This window comes from Schistocerca gregaria, chromosome 3 (genome assembly GCF_023897955.1).
Source record: "Schistocerca gregaria isolate iqSchGreg1 chromosome 3, iqSchGreg1.2, whole genome shotgun sequence".
Classification (NCBI taxonomy): domain Eukaryota; kingdom Metazoa; phylum Arthropoda; class Insecta; order Orthoptera; family Acrididae; genus Schistocerca; species Schistocerca gregaria.
Window position 1 is genome coordinate 268,409,993 of NC_064922.1, and position 21,456 is coordinate 268,431,448.

Genomic DNA, 21,456 nt, shown 5'->3' on the forward strand with positions numbered 1-21,456 from the left:
AAGCATAATTAGTATTATACGGGAAACTAGTTGCAAGATGCTTCCCTCTATTAGCGTCAACTCTTTACAGATTCAATATAAATAAGTTCAATTTGATGGCGGACTACTTAAAAGAATACACTTCTTTTAAAATTATGAACATAAATGTATAATAGTATATACTTATGTATATGAAGATACAAATTATTGTTTGTTAGTATACCTTTTAAATTAAGGTCCTGAATGTGTACATGAGGGTTTAAACTACAGGGTGATTCGTTTGAGATGTCACAAAAGTATAACGTTGTATTTATTAAGTTAATGTGCATATCTCTGAGTAACGTTCTGCAATATACATGAAAATGATGGGCAGTGACCATGCTCCAGGAGGTAAGCCATCAGCCCTCGTAGTTGATAACGCAAACACAAAATGTCGAAAATACATTTGTACGGAGGCGGCACTAGTTAACGCGCTCAGTGTCTCTCGATTGTTAAGTGAAAATTGTCATTACGATACATCAACGTGCCATTGTGTCATATGCTACGTGAAATTTTCGAGTATCGTATAGGCCAAGCGAGCTTTCATACGTCAGCACAACGTTACGGACCCATTCTTTTTTGTGGAGGAGCTGTTCGTGCCGTCAATTACCTTGAAGTGATCGAGCAGCATGTGGACTCTCAATCACAGCAAGATAGGATACTGGCATCATTAACCATTAACAGCAGGGCGCTCCGCCGCATTGGGCACTCATAGTGCTGGAACAATTAAACTAGATATTCCATGATCGCTGGTACGACCGTGGTGGACCTATCATATGGCCTAATGCCTACTTTTTTTTGTTTTGTTTGGGACTGCGTTAAAGTTACACTGTATTCACAAAGACCACAGAATCTGGCCATCATACGGATGTAAATTACAGCGGCCTTTCAGCGAATCACTCCAGAAATGCTACGGGCCACGTGGCGCAACATGGACGCGAGGTATATGATTTGTGCCGCGTTCGCAATGGCGACGTGTTGAGTGCTATTCTGCTATCACGGAAATTTCGAGCACAAACTCAAGACTCTCCTCCGCATGTATGAACCATTAACAAGCAATAAGTTTGAATAGTTTCTTGTATACAGTGTTTTATTTTACTGACATCTCAAACGGATCATCCTGTATCTTGAATAAGGTACCAATAGTAAACAATGAAAACTCCGATTTGTTAAATATTACAGAAGTAGCAAATACTGTTTCTTAAAAATATATATTAAGTGATACAGATAATGTTGCTTCATGTGTAACTATAGTAGAAAACTAGTTATTTAATACTTTCAAATCTCCCTTTTATAATGGAGTTACTGCTTACTGGAATTACGAGGTTTTCACAGACAGACCGAGTTTCGAGGTTTCCACTGCCTACCATCGATACTCCATATGAAACTATTATTATAATAGCGTAAAGTAATCTCCTCATTACAAAGTACTGTCCATAAAGCTGTGCTTACTCTGTCGTTTTACCAACTCAATGTTTTATGTTAATTCTTTACAGTTATAACTACTGCTGACTGTATACTCAGTGTTGCTTCAAGCCAAAATATATAAATAAATTTTAAAAAGTCGTTAACAATTTCAGGCACATAAACTCAAATGACAATATTGTGGCGTAGGTTCGTAATATTGCACAGTAGAAAATAGTGGAGCACGGCATGAAAATAAAACGCTTCTGCCAAGTTGTAATACGTAAAATGTGTTTTAATAAAATAGAATTGCATCGAATGTATTCTTTACGTTCTAGAAAATACAAGCAATTTTGTATGTGTGATCTGTTATTTCCAGAGCTGTAAATAGGCAGTTTGGTAGGGGACCCCTGAAAGCGCGAGGCTCGTCATGCGTTATATCACTGGTAGTCAAACTGGTCCCTACCGCCCTCTACAGCTTGCATGGTGGACGGGAAAATGTTTAAAACATTTTCATTAGCTTTATTATTTTATTCATGGCTATAATTTTCAGTAACTGTTGTAAATATTTTTCACAATAACATTTAGTCGTCAGTCGCAAATATATTTTTATTATGCTTTACCAGTTTAGACAAATCAATGTGTCATCTTCAGAAACCTGCGAAATTAGGGATATTGTAAATCTTTAGACCTTAGCTGTATATTTATGTGAAACTTACTTAGTACTTGTTTAGGAAATGTCAATATTTTCACCACAGATGCATAATGTCATGATACGTCCAGAAATGTACATATTGTACGTAATTATTTTAAATACAGGTTGAACCTTTTAGAAAAATTTGAAATATATAAACAGTTTCACCTAAATTCAAGAGTTGTTAAGTGATCAACTTGCATTAAAAAGCAGACACTATTTTGATTGCATGTATATTTGAAAGAAAGACAAAAACAGTAATATGACATTCACATCAGAGCAGTTCTAATATATAAAAGGAATGGGTTAATTTTCACATTTTATAATAGATAATATGCAATCAAAATAATGTCTGCTTTTTAATGCAAGTTGATCATTTAACAACTGTTTATAAATTTCAAATTTTTCTAAAAGTTTCGTTTTTTAGCCCTTGTCAACTGTATGCAAAAATTCTATTTTAATCAAGGATGAGGAGGACGAGTGTGTTTCTCTATCTTGAGATATTCTACAAAAATTGACTTATGAAGTCCCGCCGATCGAATGAAACAACAAGTTTAATGTTACCAGTCACCGTTTAATTATATCCAAAACCCGTTTTCGAAGGTTTAAACGTCCATCATCAGGTGGATTTACATGTTTTAGTATGCCCTATGTTTGTGTTGTGTTACGATTTTGGGGTAACTTGTGGCACTGTCTGATGGAGAAACAACAGCACTATTTAAGAACATTGTTTTGAGGTGGTTTTTTGACTAACAAATAAGAGTATATGTAAAGGTGAAAACAAACTAGTAAAATAGAATAGCTCCAGTCGTCACAGGTTACTTTCTCTGCCGTAACACATCACATGTAAACTGTCATATTTTGTAAACAAAAATGGTGTCTGGAAACTACTAGGTGCAAAGAGCGTACAGTAAAACAGAAACATTATCTCCAAGTACAAAGAATATATATCAACATTATTTGCAATAAGTTTTAAAGAATTGTGGAGTTCTTAGTTTGAGTTGCTGAATATTTTAAGGAGTAAACAAATCCTTTTCTCTCAAATTGATATGTCTTAAATTTTATACTCATTTGTATAATCAGGTGACATGTTGCAAACTTCAAGTAAATAATTACGTTGCCAACATTGGTACAATTATACATAAATAACAATTTTGGGATTCACGGGCAGGAAGGAAAGAATAGAGTCAGAGAGAGAGAGAGAGAGAGAGAGAGAGAGAGAGAGAGAGAGAGAGAGAGAGAGAGAGAGAGTGAGGGGAGAGACTTTTCTGGAGCAGGGGTTCTTAAGATTATGACTGTCACATGTAATGACCAAGTAAGGTTGGAATTCTCGCCGTCTTTGTTGAGTAAGTGTTCACGAAAGCGGATCTTAACTCTCCACCCTGTCTGACCTATGTAAGAAAGCTGAGATATATTATACTGCAGTTTATAAACGGCATTAAATTTTGACAAAGTTTTTGGTGAGTAATTATTAGTGTATGCTTTAACTCAGTGTAACTCAGCTTAATGTACAAGGGAATTAACTTTACTATGTAGTATTTATTAACATTAATGTGGAACCGGTGGGAGGTACGAATATGTTATTACTAATAGAGATAGAAAAGTAAGCGGTAGGTATAAAAAGATTGACTATCATTAAGTTATAAGAATAAACGGCCTCCGACAACTGTTGTCAAAGTAGCTTTAACCTAGATACGGCTATTATCCTTCAGAGAGGATTTTTGCAAAGAAGCCTAAAATTTCTTTTACAACTTCATTATTCTACCTTCCAACAGATGACATTAGTATATACTTTATCCAACCTATGCATACCATTGTTTAAAATAACATTTGGCTCTCGTAGAGTCAGCAAAATTCTGTGTTTATAAGAAAACTAGGTTTGTTGAAAATTGATAATCTGCCTGACCTTCTAGTTGATGAGTAAGTACAACTTCTCTGTGGACGTATGTATTACAGAAATAAATCTTCACATATTCTGTCAGACTGTCATATCAATACAGTTAAAGATGAGTATTTGCATGCCCAATATCCTTCAGTGTCTCTCTCTTCAAACACACCCTTTTAAAAGGGCATTAGCTCTATGCAGGTACATTGTGCCTTTCTGTGTTTTGCTCTAATGTAAAGTCAGTTAAGTCAATATACTAGTGACTTCATGGAGTGACAACAGCGTGGTGAGGGTGGCAACAGACTTTGATACTATAAATGTAACTCATCCAGTAATGTGACATTACATCAGCATAAAAGACTAACAGCAATTCAACAACCAAGAGTCATTTATCACTACAAGTTTATGGGTGAAATTGATAGAGCTAATCAAAATGTTTCACTCTACAGAGTATGGTATTTCCCCATTATGTAGTCGAGGACAGCTCATGATAGCTACGGTAGCTATGGTGGTAAACTGAACCACAGGGCATTTCGTCGAATTGTCACTGGAGTTCTGGAATTAAACTGCCTTGTTGCTATGCAACGAGCATGACCATGTAAAATCGCAAAAATTGATTTTATACACAAGCTAGAACATTATGTTGCAGACTTGCCACCAGATCCTGTTTCGAGAAAGGTGAAAGAACTTCACTGTCGCCAATGTCAGAAAAAAAATCTACAAGACAGTGTAGTGTACCACTTCATGTACCTTATTTCATACTGTCCCATACAAAAACAGTAGGACAACATTGATTTGAAGCTTGAATAGCGACACTGTATTAAATGCGTGTATATACAGCAGAAGTTCTTCGAGAAGGATGGTACATTTTTCAAAAACTCTGCAAATAAAAAAGGTAAAACTATTATACAGATATAATTTTTACTATAATTAAGAGCTTGATTAAAGTTTTTGATAAAATGGACACAAAAAATAATTCAGCCTTAGCATGCAGCACCAAAAGGATTCCAGCAACAAGGCAAGAAAAGCGGCGCATGCGCATAGCTCACCTATGCGGATGGAGACCTTGCGTTGAAACTGGGAATTCCTCCTCTGCATCATGCCCGGGGGGAGCAGCAGGTTCAGGTTAAGACACTCCATGGCGCGAAGGCGGCACGTATCTCGCACTGGTCGCTACTAGAGATGCGGCGGGCGCGCCGCCGTCCGCACACGCTACAGGTTCGCAAAGCATTGCGATCGCGACCGCCTGAACGCTTATAGCAGCTTGGCCCCTACCCAGAGCTTTGTGCACACAAACGCGCGACCGCTGCCACCACCACCTTCGTCCGTGACCTTCGAACTCCCCGGAGTCAAAATCTGGGGGCGAGGAGGTGTCTGGCGGGAGTCCTTCGCAAGGGTGCGCCGGACCTGCACCGGCCCTCGCCGATGCCTCGGTGGCCTCTACGTCGCCTTGATCTCTATCGCAGCTTTCAGCCGCACTAGGCCCGACGTGACGGAGGGCTGCAATGAATAACACTTCGCTTAACGAGAGCACACACCGCCGGCTCGTTCAAGGAGATGCTGGTGAGTCAACGACGAAAACCTTGGCAGGCGTACTTTATAACGCCGTGGCCTCTGCTCTAACTGGTACCCGGTTATGTCAACTGGTCAATAAACAACAATGTACGATAGTAACCACTCGCTTACGGCAAACTGCACGCATTGCCCTATCACACTACTTATTTTCTGTCTTTGCAATCTATTACTACCTACACAGAGCGATGAAAAACTACTTTCCGACTCTAACCCCTTAATGCCATGTGTCCCAAATTCGCAATATACCAAAGCGACGCTATCATATTGAAGGTTAATTGTTTTGAGCGTCAGTGACGGTAGGTGCAGATTATACACGAAGCTACCAATGCCTCTGACATGTGCTGCCATTTTCTGAATGTTCTGCATACTTCTGGAGCAACTTGCTCCTCGCGTCTTTATTTATGACACATTCTCATCATTCTTTGGAGAATTATAGCTAGACACAGAGGTTAAGTTCAGTCCTGAAAGTGTGACTGAAATCACATTTTGATGTCAAACTATTTTCACGTGGAAATGAATTCGAAAATACTGTTTGCGTGAAATACGCATCTTTAGGCATTTGTGTACATTCGTGAACGCATGCAAGAGATGAAATGAAGTGAAAGCAAATATTTCTCTTGATTTGTAGCAACAGAATACTTCAGTGACCAATTGTGTTCATTATTGACGCACATGCTTAATTTATTACGAGTTTACAATAATTTATATGAACATTCGATTTCAACAATGTTCAGACTGAATACACTTCACTTTTATGGCGATGCCAACGTCCGTAAATATCATTTAAAGCAATATCATACGAAACTAATTCAAGCCTTATCTACCGAATATAAATGCATAAGGAACAACGATTTGGGTTCAACAATCAGTCGACGATGCGTTATCACCTTCTGCATTCACAAGTCTTGTGTGTGTGTGTGTGTGTGTGTGTGTGTGTGTGTGTGTGTGTGTGTGTGTACTATTCAACATTTTTGGCACTTTTAAGTAATTTTCTGTGAGTAGTTGACCAAGATAGTTGATAACGTAAAACAGTTTCGCACGTATTACTTGGTGTGAATAGCATTTTTTAACATCTCTTCTTGTACAGGCTCCTCCTCCTCTTCCAACTGACATCCATAAGAAAATCGTACTCTTTATCCATACGAAAAGCATTAGTAAGGTACTACTTTGTGCTATCGAAAACGAAATAGCTGATTTAAAAACACCATTAAACAACGACACCGATATTTGATGGAGGTAACAAAATCGATTCGCCGACCGGAGTGGCCGTGCGGTTCTAGGCGCTACAGTCTGTGTGTGTGTGTGTGTGTGTGTGTGTGTGTGTGTGTGTGTGTGTGTACTATTCAACATTTTTGGCACTTTTAAGTAATTTTCTGTGAGTAGTTGACCAAGATAGTTGATAACGTAAAACAGTTTCGCACGTATTACTTGGTGTGAATAGCATTTTTTAACATCTCTTCTTGTACAGGCTCCTCCTCCTCCTCCTCCTCCTCTTCCAACTGACATCCATAAGAAAATCGTACTCTTTATCCATACGAAAAGCATTAGTAAGGTACTACTTTGTGCTATCGAAAACGAAATAGCTGATTTAAAAACACCATTAAACAACGACACCGATATTTGATGGAGGTAACAAAATCGGTTCGCCGACCGGAGTGGCCGTGCGGTTCTAGGCGCTACAGTCTGGAGCCGAGCGACCGCTACGGTCGCAGGTTCGAATCCTGCCTCGGTTCGCCTAGTTCTAAGTTCTAGGCGACTGATGACCTCAGAAGTTAAGTCGCATAGTGCTCAGAGCCACTTTAATCATTTTTTGAAAATCGGTTCAGGTCTGCTACGTAAATATGGGAGAGAACAATATTCTGTAAACTGTGTCGTGCGTGCGCGCGCGTGCGTGTGCGTGTGCGTGTGTGAGAGAGAGAGAGAGAGAGAGAGAGAGAGAGAGAGAGGGAGAGGGAGAGCACGACACGTGCCGGAAGCAGTGCTATTTCTTTGAGAAAATATCGATGATAGAGAACTGTGAGTACATTTTGTAGCGTGGAAATGTCAGAGCGCAGATAGCTCGACAAACGGGGAGGAAGAGAAGGAAGGCGTTTTGGCATTAACGGCCAAGACCAGGCTGTAGAGTAAGCCTTCCGTAATCGCTTGGCGCCTTTCCCAGTGAACTGCGAGGCTGTGTCTCAACCTCAATTACTCTAACACACGTCTGTGATGAGCAAGTGTAACGTGTAGTTATATCTGTGCTGCTGATGAAGTTAAGGAAAAGGGAGAGAGTGAAATCTGGTTCTGGCTAACTGCCTGAGCTGAAGCAGTGCTCGCACTCAGGGCTGCTTGAATCCAACCGGCTTGGTACTTCTAGAGGAGGCATTATGACTATGCCTCCTCCAACCTGAGAAGGGCTCTTAGCGCGCCATTTATACGCCTACAGTTTAACGCGTGGTTCAGGCCACAGTACATCTCATCTTTTTACATACCAAGAGTTTTGCTGTGGTGAAATACGTGTGAAACACAGAAAAAAGGGCCCAACCGGGGCAGGAACATAGGACATTTACTTCCTTAGTCAAAAAGCCAGCACACTGCGTACACTTGTCCCAAAGCATGGGAAAGGCAACCAGTCTTAAAGAACACAAGAACTATCCACGACAAAAAGGAAATAAAGACATTAGCTGCCAGTGGGCACAGATTTATATCAATGGTAAAAGTTGAAAATTTGTGCCGGGCTGAGGTACTTTATTCATTGTGGCTGCAGGATCAAAATGGTGTCTGTTCTTTCATACATGTCCATAAGGGCAGACAGCACACACATAATTAAGGTGATGAAAGCCAATTTCCCATCAGTGCAGATGCACAGCAGACTCGAACTATTACGAGAACTGGCGACGTGTCTCGAGTAATGAGCCAAAAAAGCAGGGGCACTGCATCAGTGTGTGGTATAAGTTGAGAATTTGAGTCTGGCGGGAGGCGTGTTAGGGCAGAACTTGAGGTTGTGGTGACGTGTCTGGATGGCGTAGCTGTCAGCAACATCTGCCTAGTAATCAGGAGAGCCGTGTTCTTGTCCCAGTCTGGCACAAATTTTCAACCTGCTCTATTGATATTGATCAATGCCCAATGGCAACCAAAAATCTTTAATTCCTTTGTGTATTGATACACAGTGGCTGCAGTGTCAAAATCGTGTCTGTAATTCGGACATGTCCGAGAGAACAGAAACCACACACACATATAATCACCCACGATCAGCATGGTAAAGCACTGCTCAAGATGAGCACTATCTGCTGAGTAGAAACTGTGAGTCTCTGTCTTACAAACTTTATCGATGATACCGATTGTCACTTACCGGGAAGCAATCGCCTCCACTGTCAGGGCAAATAGTTCCGAGCTTGAATTAATAAAAATGGGGAAAAGTTAAGACGGTGGTTTTAATGGTTTTAATGGTTCAAATGGCTCTGAGCACTATGGGACTTCTGAAGCCATCAGTCCCCTAGAACTTAGAACTACTTAAACCTAACTAACCTAAGGACATCACTCACATCTATGCCCGAGGCAGGATTCGAACCTGCGACCGTAGCGGTCGCGCAGTCCTAGACTGTAGCGCCTAGAACCGCTCGGCCACCACGTCTCCCACTTGCGTACAACGCACAGACATTCATATAGCCATGTGAAACTGTCATATAAGTTCTCCTTTGGAATGTTGTTAAACTCTCAAGTCACATTCCCGTGAATGTCATCAAAGCGTTGACCATTCATGCGAATTTTTGCACTTTGTCGTTTTGTGGCAAGTTCGTCCTGGTAACTAAGTATCGTCAACCGTGATGATTTTTCCCAGAAAAGAACTGCGTCTTGGAGAACGTATGGAACACCTAATTCGGAAATATTGCTCCACTGCGATTTGTGACACAACAACGTCGACAAACTACGGCCAAACGTCCTCTACTTAACAGTGCCTGCCCGCACCTGAATGACATCGCTTTTACGTCAGGATTAAAATCAGTCTCGGAACTTTTTCGAAGGACGGTGTATACTGTTTGGAGGACTACGAAGAAGGGAGGAATATGAGTGTCCAGTCGTTAAGGGCGGAGCGCGAGCACAGATTGGAAGAATGAAATCGGTCCTGCACTTTTTAAACGAAATGTCTCGCCTTTTGCCTTAAGCAGTGTAGGGAAACCACAGGGAACCTAAATCTAGATGGCCAGATGCAGATGTGTACCGCCGTCCTCTCGAATGCTAGTCCAATGTTTGACCAGTTCGCCACCTTGCTCGTCTTGGACAGATAGCGCAGAAAATATACATTGTGTGAAACTAATTCTGATCTGCAACATGCTTTCTGCACTAATAAAAATTTCTGTCATTAACGTGTGGCAACAGAACAGACAGGAAGACATGCAAACAAATCGGCAACAGGCCATCATTTTTACAGGCTACGGAAAAACTCCCTACAGTAGGGCGCGCTGGCTGCTATGCTGTAAGACCTTCAATGGAAGAACCGTTACAGGCTGTGAATAATGCCAGGTGTGAACTAAACGATGAGAATGATGAAGAAAGAACTAAGTGTTTCTTTACATCAACGTCACTCCTTTTTGTAGTGAATGTTATAATTAATCACTATTGTGGTATAATGATGATCGTGATCAAAGTCATACCACGTATCAAAGATAGGCCTTCGCCAGTCTGTGTGAACAAATACGAACAGAATATTACGTACAACATCCCAAAAATGTTAACTACTACATACAGAAGACTTGGGAGCGTGTATCACAGTAGGAAAGACGCTGAATCATACGTTCGATTAATCGCTAATGTTATAACGACTGAAACAATACGAAAGACAGCCAGGTTGGATTTCATCTTTTATTTTTCAAGGGAGCTGGAGTGTATCCAATAAGAAGAAAAAACGGCAGATATATTTAAAAAAAGCGACTTATATCTGTGTCGTCCATTGCTGCAGGAATCCAGAAGGCATTCCCTGCTCTGAGGGCACGACTTACTCAGCGATAAACAACTTCTCCGTAGATACCGAAACGGACTTTGAAAACAATGATATTGAGAACCACAGAGTAGTTTCTCTGTTGACATTACGATAGAGAAACGTACAGAGCGCAGGAAAACACACGTTTCTCAGTTTACTGAAAGACAGTCCCAGTTACTTACAGACCAGTAAAGAACGCTTTAATATGTATGTATGTTGGTATGCTTGATGTGCTGTTGGTTTGTAGAAAGATAAACTAAATAAGATGGAGGAAGGCTTAATCATTATACACAGAGTTCAAGCTCAAACTGTGTAATGAAATCGATGGTGTCCCTCTAAATGGAACAATCCTGGCATTCCCCTTCATCAGTCTAAGGAAACCACAGGAAACCGAATTTTTTTTGTTTAGGGCGCTCAACTACTAAGGTCCTTAGCGCCCAGTCACAAACGTTAGTGCACTAATAGCGTAGAAAAACGCAAGGGGCAACACCAGAAAGTACTTACAAAGACGCAGATAAACAAAATAAAGGAGTTAGATCTTTCTGGACAAGTCCGTCAATGTAATAAAACTAAGGGATACGAGCAGCTGCTCGAGCGTAATCAGCTAAAAGTTCCTGTAAGGTAGACGGCAGACACAGGACAACACGAGAGTGAATAAAACGGGGACAAGACAATATGGCGCACCGTCAATGGATGACCACAGGGAGACAGTGGGGCGGGATCACCGGACAACAGGTAGCGGTGGCTAAATCGGCAATGCCCAACCCGCAACCTGGCCAAAACGACCTCCTCTCGCCGGGAAGGGCGTGAAGAGGTCGTCCAAGCCGTCGGGATCGTTTTGATGGCCCTAAGCTTATTTTCATGGAGAGAGGACCAAGCCTCATGCCACAATGATGAAACGCGCCGACAAAGAACCCCACTAACATCAGTTGATGGGACACAAAAGGAAGCTGCCCGAGGCAGGAGGGCAGCAGACTTGGTCGCAGCATCAGCAGCTTCGTTCCCAGGCACACCAACGTGGCCAGGAATCCACAAAAAAAAAAGGACACGAGCGCCGGTATCAGCTAGCGACTGAAGGGACCGTTGAATTCGTTGCACGAAAGGGTGGTCCGAATATGGGTCACGGAGACTCTGAATGGCGCAGGTGGCATAGGGAGAATGACGATGGCGGTGGATAAAATGGTTCAAATGGCTCTGAGCACTATGCGACTTAACTTCTGAGGTCATCATTCGCCTAGAACTTAGAACTAATTAAACCTAACTAACCTAAGGACATCACACACCTCCATGCCCGAGGCAGGATTCGAACCTGCGACCGTAGCGGTCGCTCGGCTCCAGACTGTAGCGCCTAGAGCCGCACGACCACTCCGGCCGGCGGCGGTGGATATACTGAACAGCCTGATAGAGAGCAAAAAGACTTTAACACTGGTCAAGGAGCCGGTATTGAAAGGTATCATCCCCAACGACAAAGGCACATCCGACGCCAGCAGTAGTCTTGGAGTCACCTGTGTAAATAAACACGTTATTAGCGAGCCTCGAACGAAGTTCGACGAACCTCGAGCGGTATATCGAATCCGCGGTCCTCTCCTTTGGAAGCGACCTGAGTTCAAGGTGAACGCGAACCTGCGCCTGGAGCCAAGGTGGCGTCGGGCTGTGAAAACCGAAATAGGGATGACCGCATGGGTATCCGAAGCGTTGTCCTTCCGAATATGAGTCACGCATCTTACCACTACGGCACCTACCTCGATAAACTAAAGACATTATATAGAGGGGTTGGACAAAAACATGAAAACACCACAGACACAACACATTATCATGCCTAATAAGTCATTCGAAACAGCTTCCATTCGTCTCGGAATGGATAAATACAGGTTCTGTATAGGCAGTCCCATACCATTTTTCATGTAAAATAGCGACAAGTTCAGGTAACGATGATGGAGGTTGATAGCGGTCGCCACCCTTCTCTCCAAAGTAGACCACAAGGGGTCAATATTATTGAGACCCTGTGACCGTGGTGGCCAGACGAGATGCGACAATTCATCCTCGTGCCCATAAAACCAGCCTTGGACGATGCTACCTGAGTGACAAGGGGTCCTGTATTTTTGTAACACAGCATCACCATTGGAGAACAAACATTGTAGCACGGAATGGACCTGATCAGCCAAAATGGTCGCATAATCCTTATCAGTACTGCGACTGTGCAGAGTAGCCACGGGGACCGTGGAATATGACAATATGGCTGTTCAAATTATCACCGAACCCCCGCCATGTTTCACTTTTGGGACATAAACTGAGCCAGAAGTTGGAAACTGTGTGAAGCAAGACTCATCCGAGCAACTGACTTTCTTCCATTGCCCCACAGTCCAGGTTTTAAGGCTTCGGCACACGTTTCCCTATTACGGGCATTTGCATCACTGATGAGTGATTTTGGAATTCCAGCTCGCCCTGTAATTCGCTGCTTACGGAGCTCCCTCCTTGTTCTTTTGGTGCTACATTCAATTCTGCAATGACTTTTGGGCTGTCGTCCTCTTATTTTCCGTCACAATCCTCTTTAATGAACGTGTCTCACGATCATTCAGGGCCCAGTTTTGCCCGAGTTGTTACTTAGCGAATGATGTTTTTCGTCTTTCTTGTATGCGGTATAAATATTCGACACGGTGCCTCTTGAAACACCAAATCGTCAGCTCCCTTGGTTACGGAAGCACCCACGATACGAGCACCAACAGTTTGCCACGTTCAAATTCACGTACCTTCGACCGAATGCACACTCACAACTACACAGAACACTGTTCTGTCCATGACCGACACTTGGAATACACTGAGACATTTGGAATACACTGAGGACATTGCATGGTACCGTTCGTGGTCAGATAAAGCAGCACAATCTGCAGGTTTGGCGAGCATCTACATTTATGTCCAAGCGTGCATTTCTCGAAGTGTTCCCATATTTTTGTTCAATCCCTGGATGAGAAATTACTAGATGTGCTCGTAATATCTACAAACAAATGGTGGACTTTTACTTTCGTTTCGAAGTGTAACATACTTGAGGCAGACGATATTTAAGCTCTGAAAGACTGCTCGCAAATGGTTCAAATGGCTCTGAGCACTATGGGATTTAACATCTGAGGTCGCCAGTCCCCCAAGAACTTAGAACTACTTGAACCTAACTAACGTAAGGACATCACACACATCCATGACCGAGGCAGGATTCGAACCTGCGACCGTAGCGGTCGCGCGGTTCCAGACTGAAGGGCCTAGAAGCGCTTGGCCACACCGGCCGGCCGACTGCTCGCAGATATCACACACATCCATGACCGAGGCAGGATTCGAACCTGCGACCGTAGCGGTCGCGCGGTTCCAGACTGAAGGGCCTAGAAGCGCTTGGCCACACCGGCCGGCCGACTGCTCGCAGATATCGTCTGTATATAGAGTGAGGTCTGACGGGAATAAAAACTAATTCTAGACGGAATTTCCATTTTCTGTAAATTTATTAGTCTGCACATTGGTCACATCGCTACAACTGCATGCAATATAATTTTATCTAACCTATCAGAGATTAGGGAAATCTGATCTGACCGCTATGTGAAGTACGTGTATAGTGAGCTGTTATTCGCCTATATATATTTATTATCTGGGCGGAGAGAACAAGTCGGCAGAAGTGATCCAGATGGCAGATTCCCACGGCACACCGTTTACAAGATAAAAATGAATTGCTCTGTCACATTCACGAGAGTTCGCTCGCTTTGAATGTAGGAAGAATTAGTCTACAGTGTATCGCAGTTGACAGATCACGTTAATGACTACGAGAAACCAGATGATATCGACGTGGTTACTGGCTGACTTCGGCCACATCCTTAGCAAATTTCACAATTATTTTTGTAAATTCTGATAAACATTACGTTACTGTACTCCGGTTGTAGACACATATTGTATCTGATGGATAAAGTATACCATGCAATGGGAGAAAAAGGGCGTCGTCATTATCTCGGCAAATAAACGAATGCTACATATAATTTAACCACGCAGCAAATAGCACCCCTACTGTGTACTATCGTTTTCCGTTCAATCTGCTTCGAAATGGGTAAGGACTGGAATAACAGTGTCAGGATATGCATTGAATACTGCAGATCATGATCAGAGAACTAGTTATATGTTCTCGTAGAGTAAAGAATTCGTGTGCAACACTGCAAGAGATGGGTTGAGCGCTCTGAAAGTGAAGGCCTTTCTACAAGACATCAATAGGCATATACGGGGAATAGTAAAGCAACGGTCGGTTCGAAAAGCAAAGGTTTCCAGGTATCCAGGGGCTGTTAAAGTTCAGCAAAATAACCAATGACTGCCATCAAACTTATACCTGCTAGTGCAGTGACGTTCTTACAAGGAGATGGCTACTTGGAATCCTGTTGGTGCAAGAAATTTTCAGTATCAGTATTTTGCCACGACTATGTGCCCACATACTACGTTACAAATCTCACCCCCTCCCTCTCTCTAAAAATATCTAACAAACATTGACTCTAAAGTGTATACTTTACGACCTGTGAGCACTCCTTTCATCTTCGATGCTGTGAAACACGTCTCTTCCACTGCAAACTGTTTGCTTTCCAAATGCTGGAAGAAGGTAGTATCGATCAGAATAAGAAAAATAGACTCTAAACCGCTTACCTTAAGATCAATGAGCCTTGTTTACTAGAAGAGATGTGTTTCACAGTAGTGCAGATAAACAAGTGCTCATAGCTCTGAAGGTATGCATTTTTGAGCCCACGTTTACTAGACACTCGCAGATTCGAATCCTGCCTCGGGCATGGATGTGTGTGATGTTCTTAGGTTGGTTAGGTTTAAGTAGTTCTAAGTTCTAGGGGACTGATGACCTCAGATGTTAAGTCCCATAGTACTCACAGCCATTTCAGCCATTTGTGTGCGTGCGTGTGTGTGTGTGTGTGTGTGTGTGTGTGTGTGTGTGTGTGTGTGTGTGTGTGAGAGAGAGAGAGAGAGAGAGAGAGAGAGAGAGAGAGACATATATTGTTGATGGTGACGCTTCCGCCCGCCTGCACACGGCTATACCCTCCCCTTCATCAACAGCAAACATGCAACACAACTGACACGTACGCTTCACTGATCTACACTGAACAGTAACATTTAAAGGTGATCGAAACTAATACTGCGGTTATCACAGCCAATAACTTCTCTCACCCTCATTCCGCGTAAGTATCATCCCTTCAACGTACGTACTACGTTACAGCCACGCATATTTACAACCCTAGAATAGAAATGTATGTGCCTTACAACTACACAGGAAAGGAAGGAAGGAGATTTGTTTCACACTAGCGAAGATGAACAAGTGCTTTTAGCTATTAAGGTATGCATTTTAGAGACCATGTTTACTGGACATTTTTTCCTGTTTGGCCTATACTATCACTTCCGAAAGTTACATATGCTACATTCTTAGCAACAACTGTACTGGAATATGTATTCCGTCGTCAGAGGTATCAGAATGATTTTCGCTAGTTAACTTTCGACTCGTTCGTTTCCGAACCAGGGATCCTTACCTCAAATTGATACGTTTATCCGTCTCCATCACACTACAAAGTTTGTAACATCATCAAGGAATCACTATGTATATACATCGGTTTATACACGCTGGCGCCTGTAACTTTTACGCTAGTAGCGTAGTTGGCTGACGTTTCCGGACATGGGTTCCCATGTAAAACTTGATCTACTAAGTCCCGTCTACAATCACTCGAATTATACAACATGGATTGTGAATCACCTGTAGCATACAAGCCATAAGCGAACAGATTAATGAATATACTTCCAAGACGATCATGTTCTTCAAGAGATCTCTATTTCGAAGTGATAGACGGGTATTTAGCTACCACTTGTTTCTGCTCAGTTTCAATAGGGCATCCAAACACATACATGAACGTGTGTGACAGTAATTAAGTTACAATTAATCGTCTATGAAATGTCGGCTGACAATCTACGCCACACCACGCAGATGCTGCGGTTCCGCTGTGGCGCTCAGGCATGTTGTTGTCAGCGTGCCAGAGAGGAGAGTGGTGCGACGCGACCCAGTTTCAGCCTGCGGCTACCAGCTGTCGAGTTGTTACCCACGCGGGAAGCCCACCGGTCAGAGCGGACTACTGCCTCGTTGCTTAACACCTCCGGCGCCCGTTAAACCGTTATCTGCCGTGATAAACATGAACTACTGCCCATCAGAATTGCAACACCGTGTCGCAATTCTACAGCGGCACCATCGTCGCCTGTCGAGACTTCAGATTATAGTTCCACGATATTGCTGCTCGCGCTGGTCAGTGTCCCACGACTGTCGTGCGAATATGGAATCGACGGGTTCGGGAGGGCAGTACTCAACGCCATGCAAGAACTCAGCAGCCACACGCGACTAGTGCCCGAGAGGACAGACATGCTGTTCGCTCGGCTGTGCACGATGGTACAGCCATGTTATCTATCTCGAGTCAGATGTGGGCTTGTTGGCAGTAACTCAACTATCCTCACGAACACTATGACGACTCAGATCACCAAAAAATTTTATCATGCACTCATCTTATTCTACAGCATCAGCACAATACGTACAATTCCGTTATTTGTTACCCTTCTTGGTGCTGAAGTTTTAATGGCCACTGGTGTATACTCCACTTGTCAGAAAAGTTCCAGGATAAGAAACAAGTGTTGTTTTATTTTACCTGGTATGTGTGCATCTTTGAAATGACCTTCGCCACCAACTCACTAAGTGGCAGGGCTGTGCTTAGCAACACACTGTTTGGGTTCTTGAGACATGAGTTGCAGTGAAACAAATGATGCTAACTGTGAGCAAAGAGTGAACACGCAGTTCTGCATTAAGCTCGGGAAAGCCCCTACTGAAATGTGGACAACGATTAAGCGAGCAAATGCAGGTGAGGCACTTAAGAAATCATGTTTTCGAATGGCACAAAACGTTTCCTGAAAGCAGAGATTCAGTGCAAGGCGATCCCAGAGCTGGTCACCCGTCTACAGCACATACAGATGCAAGCGTGGAGCGTGTAAGGTAACTACAACAAGAAGACTGCCATGTAACTGTGCGTGCGATATCAGAAAACCTTAATTTAGATCATGATGTGCGTCATCAGGTCTTACGCGAAAATGTAGGGGAACGGAAACACAATGCAAAACCCGTTCCTCACACACTAACAGACGAACAGAAAGAGGAAGAATTTCTATTGAACTACTGAATAGAGCCCTACATTTCTGTCAAAGGTCATGGCTGGAGATGGAAGTCGGTGCTACCACTAAGACCTTCACACGACGCGTCAAAGTGCTGAATGGCAGAGCGCTGGACCACCAGCCCCGAAAAATGTCAAACGACAACATTCGAGAACAAAGACAATGTGGATCGCATTCTTTGACAGTAAAGGATTAGTTCACCATGATTATGTTCCTCCAGGTCGAACAGTGAACCAAACTCGTTACATCTAAGTCTTGAAACGTTTGCTACAAGCATTCGACGCCGCCGCCCTGATTTGAGCCAATCGCAGGACTGGTTCCTACTGCACGACAATGCAAGACCCATACTGCTTTATTTGTTACCGAGTATGTTGCCACATACTCCTTTATTGCCATCCCAAATACGGCATATTCGCCCGAAATCTTGCCTTGCGATTTTTTCTCGTTTCCGCGAGTGAAAAGGCAACTGAAAGGAAACCTTCATCAAGATGTCGCAGACATCTAACGGGCTGCGACAAATGACCTTACAAGCGTCGCAGTTTAAAATTTCCCTGCTATCTTCCAAGATATCCAGAAATGATGGCAACTGTGTAGATAGCCCAGGGGACTATTTCGAGAGGAACTACGATCATTGCTTTCTAAGTGCAATTTGCTATTTTTTTTAGAAACCTCTCCTAGAACTTTTCTGACAAAGGGAGCATCTACAGGATGTATCACGTAAGGCGGTTTTTTCTATAACTTACGAAGTAATAAATAAAACGAAAATTTATTTAGATAACGAAACGCAAGAAACGTTACACTTTATGCTGAGATATGAATATAGTTTATTTGGTTATTTCCCAAAGACTTACAGAAATGAGTTATAATTTTTTTAAATAGGACATTATTTTTATTATCTAGCTAATGTATTTAAACAAAAGGTACAATCAGTTTAAATCCAATTTCTATACATTTTAGTTGAGGAGCTAGAAACGTTCAAAGTCTTAGGGGTAGATGCAGCTTACTGTGCATCATAGGCTGTGTAGAGGTGGATGTTCTGGTGTGCATTGTTCATTTAAGTGAAGTTTTTAAAAGACTGACCATGTGCCTGAATGCGTAACTCAGAGCACCTTCCAAATGACCTACAGACGAGATGCAAATTTGCTGGTGTCACAGAGCGACTAGCTTCCCCGATACGCTGTCTGAAGTACCTGGAGTTTGTTTATTCCAGGTCAATATGTGGGGCAGGCCACACCTAGTTTTTCTGTGCATTACGACCTGTTTTGTTCATGCCAGAGCAAGAATATGTTGTACAATCTAACCAAAGCGAACCGGGGGATCCTGCTGCACCGTGACGCCAGCAAACTTTACATCTCATGCGCAGCTCGTTTAGAAGGCGCACAACCTGTGCTCTCAGGAAGTTTCAGCTCTCACTTAAAAGAACATTCCGCCACCAGAACATAGCCAACTGTGTACAGCAAGTTGGATTCACCACCAAAACTTCGAACGTTTGTAGTTTTGGAACTAAAACTGTAACAGTCTCGACTGACCGTCTATCGACGGCATGATCAACTCTAAACGCCCTTACTTCCTAATATTGAAAGAAATTTGACTTAAATTGATTTGTACATTGTATCAGCTACATGCTAGACAAATAATTTTGTATTTAATAAATTATAACACGTTGTTCTTAACTCTATGGAAAATAACTAAATGAACTATGTTTGTAACTCCGCAGAAAGACTATAGTTTCTCAAGTTCACCTATGTAAATAAATATTCCATTCACTTATTATTTTGTAAGTTACAGAGAAATAAACTTTATCTGAACCACCCCGTATATGATTTGGCGTATGTACTGTATGCTCCCTGATAATCTACAGTATCTTCGTCACTTATACTGCCGAAAGTACTCAGGCATACCAGCGGTATTTTGGAGGAGAGAGAGAGAGAGAGAGAGAGAGAGAGAGAGAGAGAGAGAGAGAGAGAGAGAGAGAGAGAGAGCGCATGTATATCGTCTTCTTACACATTCCTGAAACGTTTCGTCAAAAGTGGTGCCGGTTCTTCGAAATACACAAGCTCACCAGCTCCGTCTTCACAAACACGTCAGTTTCTGTTGGGCAGCCACCACAAATATCAACAACATCCTCTCGCCGATATTACGACCTGTCCATTACTTTCCACCATCCTCTTAAGCACGTCACATATGAATGAGGTACTCCACCTGCGTTTTACAGCTAATGTATTACATCTGTTTAGTGGCCGCGTGGGTGATGGACAACACACCAACAGGTTGAGGGTTCGATTTCCAGCTATTTCAACTCTGTATGGTGTTGCACCGTAATTCGGATTCTTAGTTGCATTTCAGAACTCCCACATAACTCGCTATGTGTGTGCCGATTTGCATATCAGAATAAGGAAAGAGCAGATCATGGACCAGCAGAATCGAGTCTAGTAAAGCTATGTGGTTAAAGTCAACTTTGGTGTTGATAGCTGCTTCACTATTACTACAACTTGCGTAAGTGGACCGAAAGGGCAATTCAAATGCTGGCAGTCTGTAATAGCTATAAAGCGCATTTCACGCGAAGAGGAATGTTTCGGATACTACAGATTAATCGGCTCCCAACACCATCAGCTCGCAGCGAGTCCGAGACGCCCATAGAACTGACTTGTTTGTACACAGTGAAAACTTCTGGAACAACTGAACTTCACCGTAACAAATGTAAAAACATTACAACAGTTTTATCAGTTACGGTGCGCTAACCGCAGACACAACACGAACGCCCCCTAGAGATTACGTCTGTTTTCACAGCGATAACAGTCAAGAAAAACAACCTGTTCACCTTCTACATTGCTATGTACCGTGTACATTGGTATTAAAGCGGAAACACACAAGAGGAATTAGGTAAGGTAGGCAAGCTTTAGCAAGTCAATGATCTAATCTGCATGATAAACAGTGAAATTTCCCGCAGCTCTTACGCGTTCGCTGCTGCACAGGTGCGTGCGCTATATAATGAAGGAGGGCGGCAGCAGTTACACTCAATAACAAACACTAGGCTCAGGTAGGAAAAGTAGCATGCATCTCAAACTCACAATTATATATCACCAAGTTTGGCTTTTTTGCGGTTCTCGCAAGCAGGTTTCTAATGTTTGGCTGTTAAATGTTTTCTGCTAGGTAATTGCACTGAAATGAAATATTTACACACTAAATGATACTTCATTGGAAGACAGTCTGTTAACCTAGTTTGTGTAAGAAGCAGGTCAGCGATTGTGGTAGTCATGAAGAAGCTTCAAGGAGAAGGCAAAAACAGAAAGATAAAGTCGGAAAAAAGACAAGGATAAGAACCAATACATTGAAACTATTATCACTTTCCGAGAGAGAGAGAGAGAGAGAGAGAGAGAGAGAGAGAGAGAGAGAGAGAGAGAGAGAGAGAGAGCTGTAACATTTTTTATTATAGGTAAAATAACGGGGAGTAATTGCATGATGATCTGTGACATCAAATTCCGTTCTCTTTAAGCGAAAGTGTCTGTAGGTAGAAATGAATGAAATGAAACCGATACCTAGATCGGACAATCGTCCAGGTGACTGAGTTTCTTAAGCGGGAAGGGAAACTTTTTGTAACTAGCTTTGTTGTAATAATGCTGCTTTTTATAATGTATGACTTATATGCCATTTTATGGTAATAGGTAACAAATAATAACTTATTTGTAGCGAAAGAAATGA

The 21,456-nt window shown here is 42.4% G+C and overlaps 1 protein-coding gene across 10 annotated transcripts in view; it reads right to left on the reverse strand.

Annotated features, from left to right (window-relative positions):
• LOC126353945 (6-phosphofructo-2-kinase/fructose-2,6-bisphosphatase) overlaps positions 1-21,456 on the reverse strand; it is a 348,716-nt gene that overhangs the window by 65,562 nt on the left and 261,698 nt on the right. For 2 of the 10 annotated variants that reach the window (XM_050003235.1, XM_050003238.1), the window contains exon 2: positions 5,051-5,501. The exons of the other annotated variants lie outside the window; for them this stretch is intronic. In XM_050003235.1, the coding sequence (XP_049859192.1) occupies positions 5,051-5,141 (91 nt within the window). In that variant the 5' untranslated portion in view covers positions 5,142-5,501. The remainder of the gene's footprint in view (positions 1-5,050; positions 5,502-21,456) is intronic. 10 annotated transcript variants of the gene reach the window in all.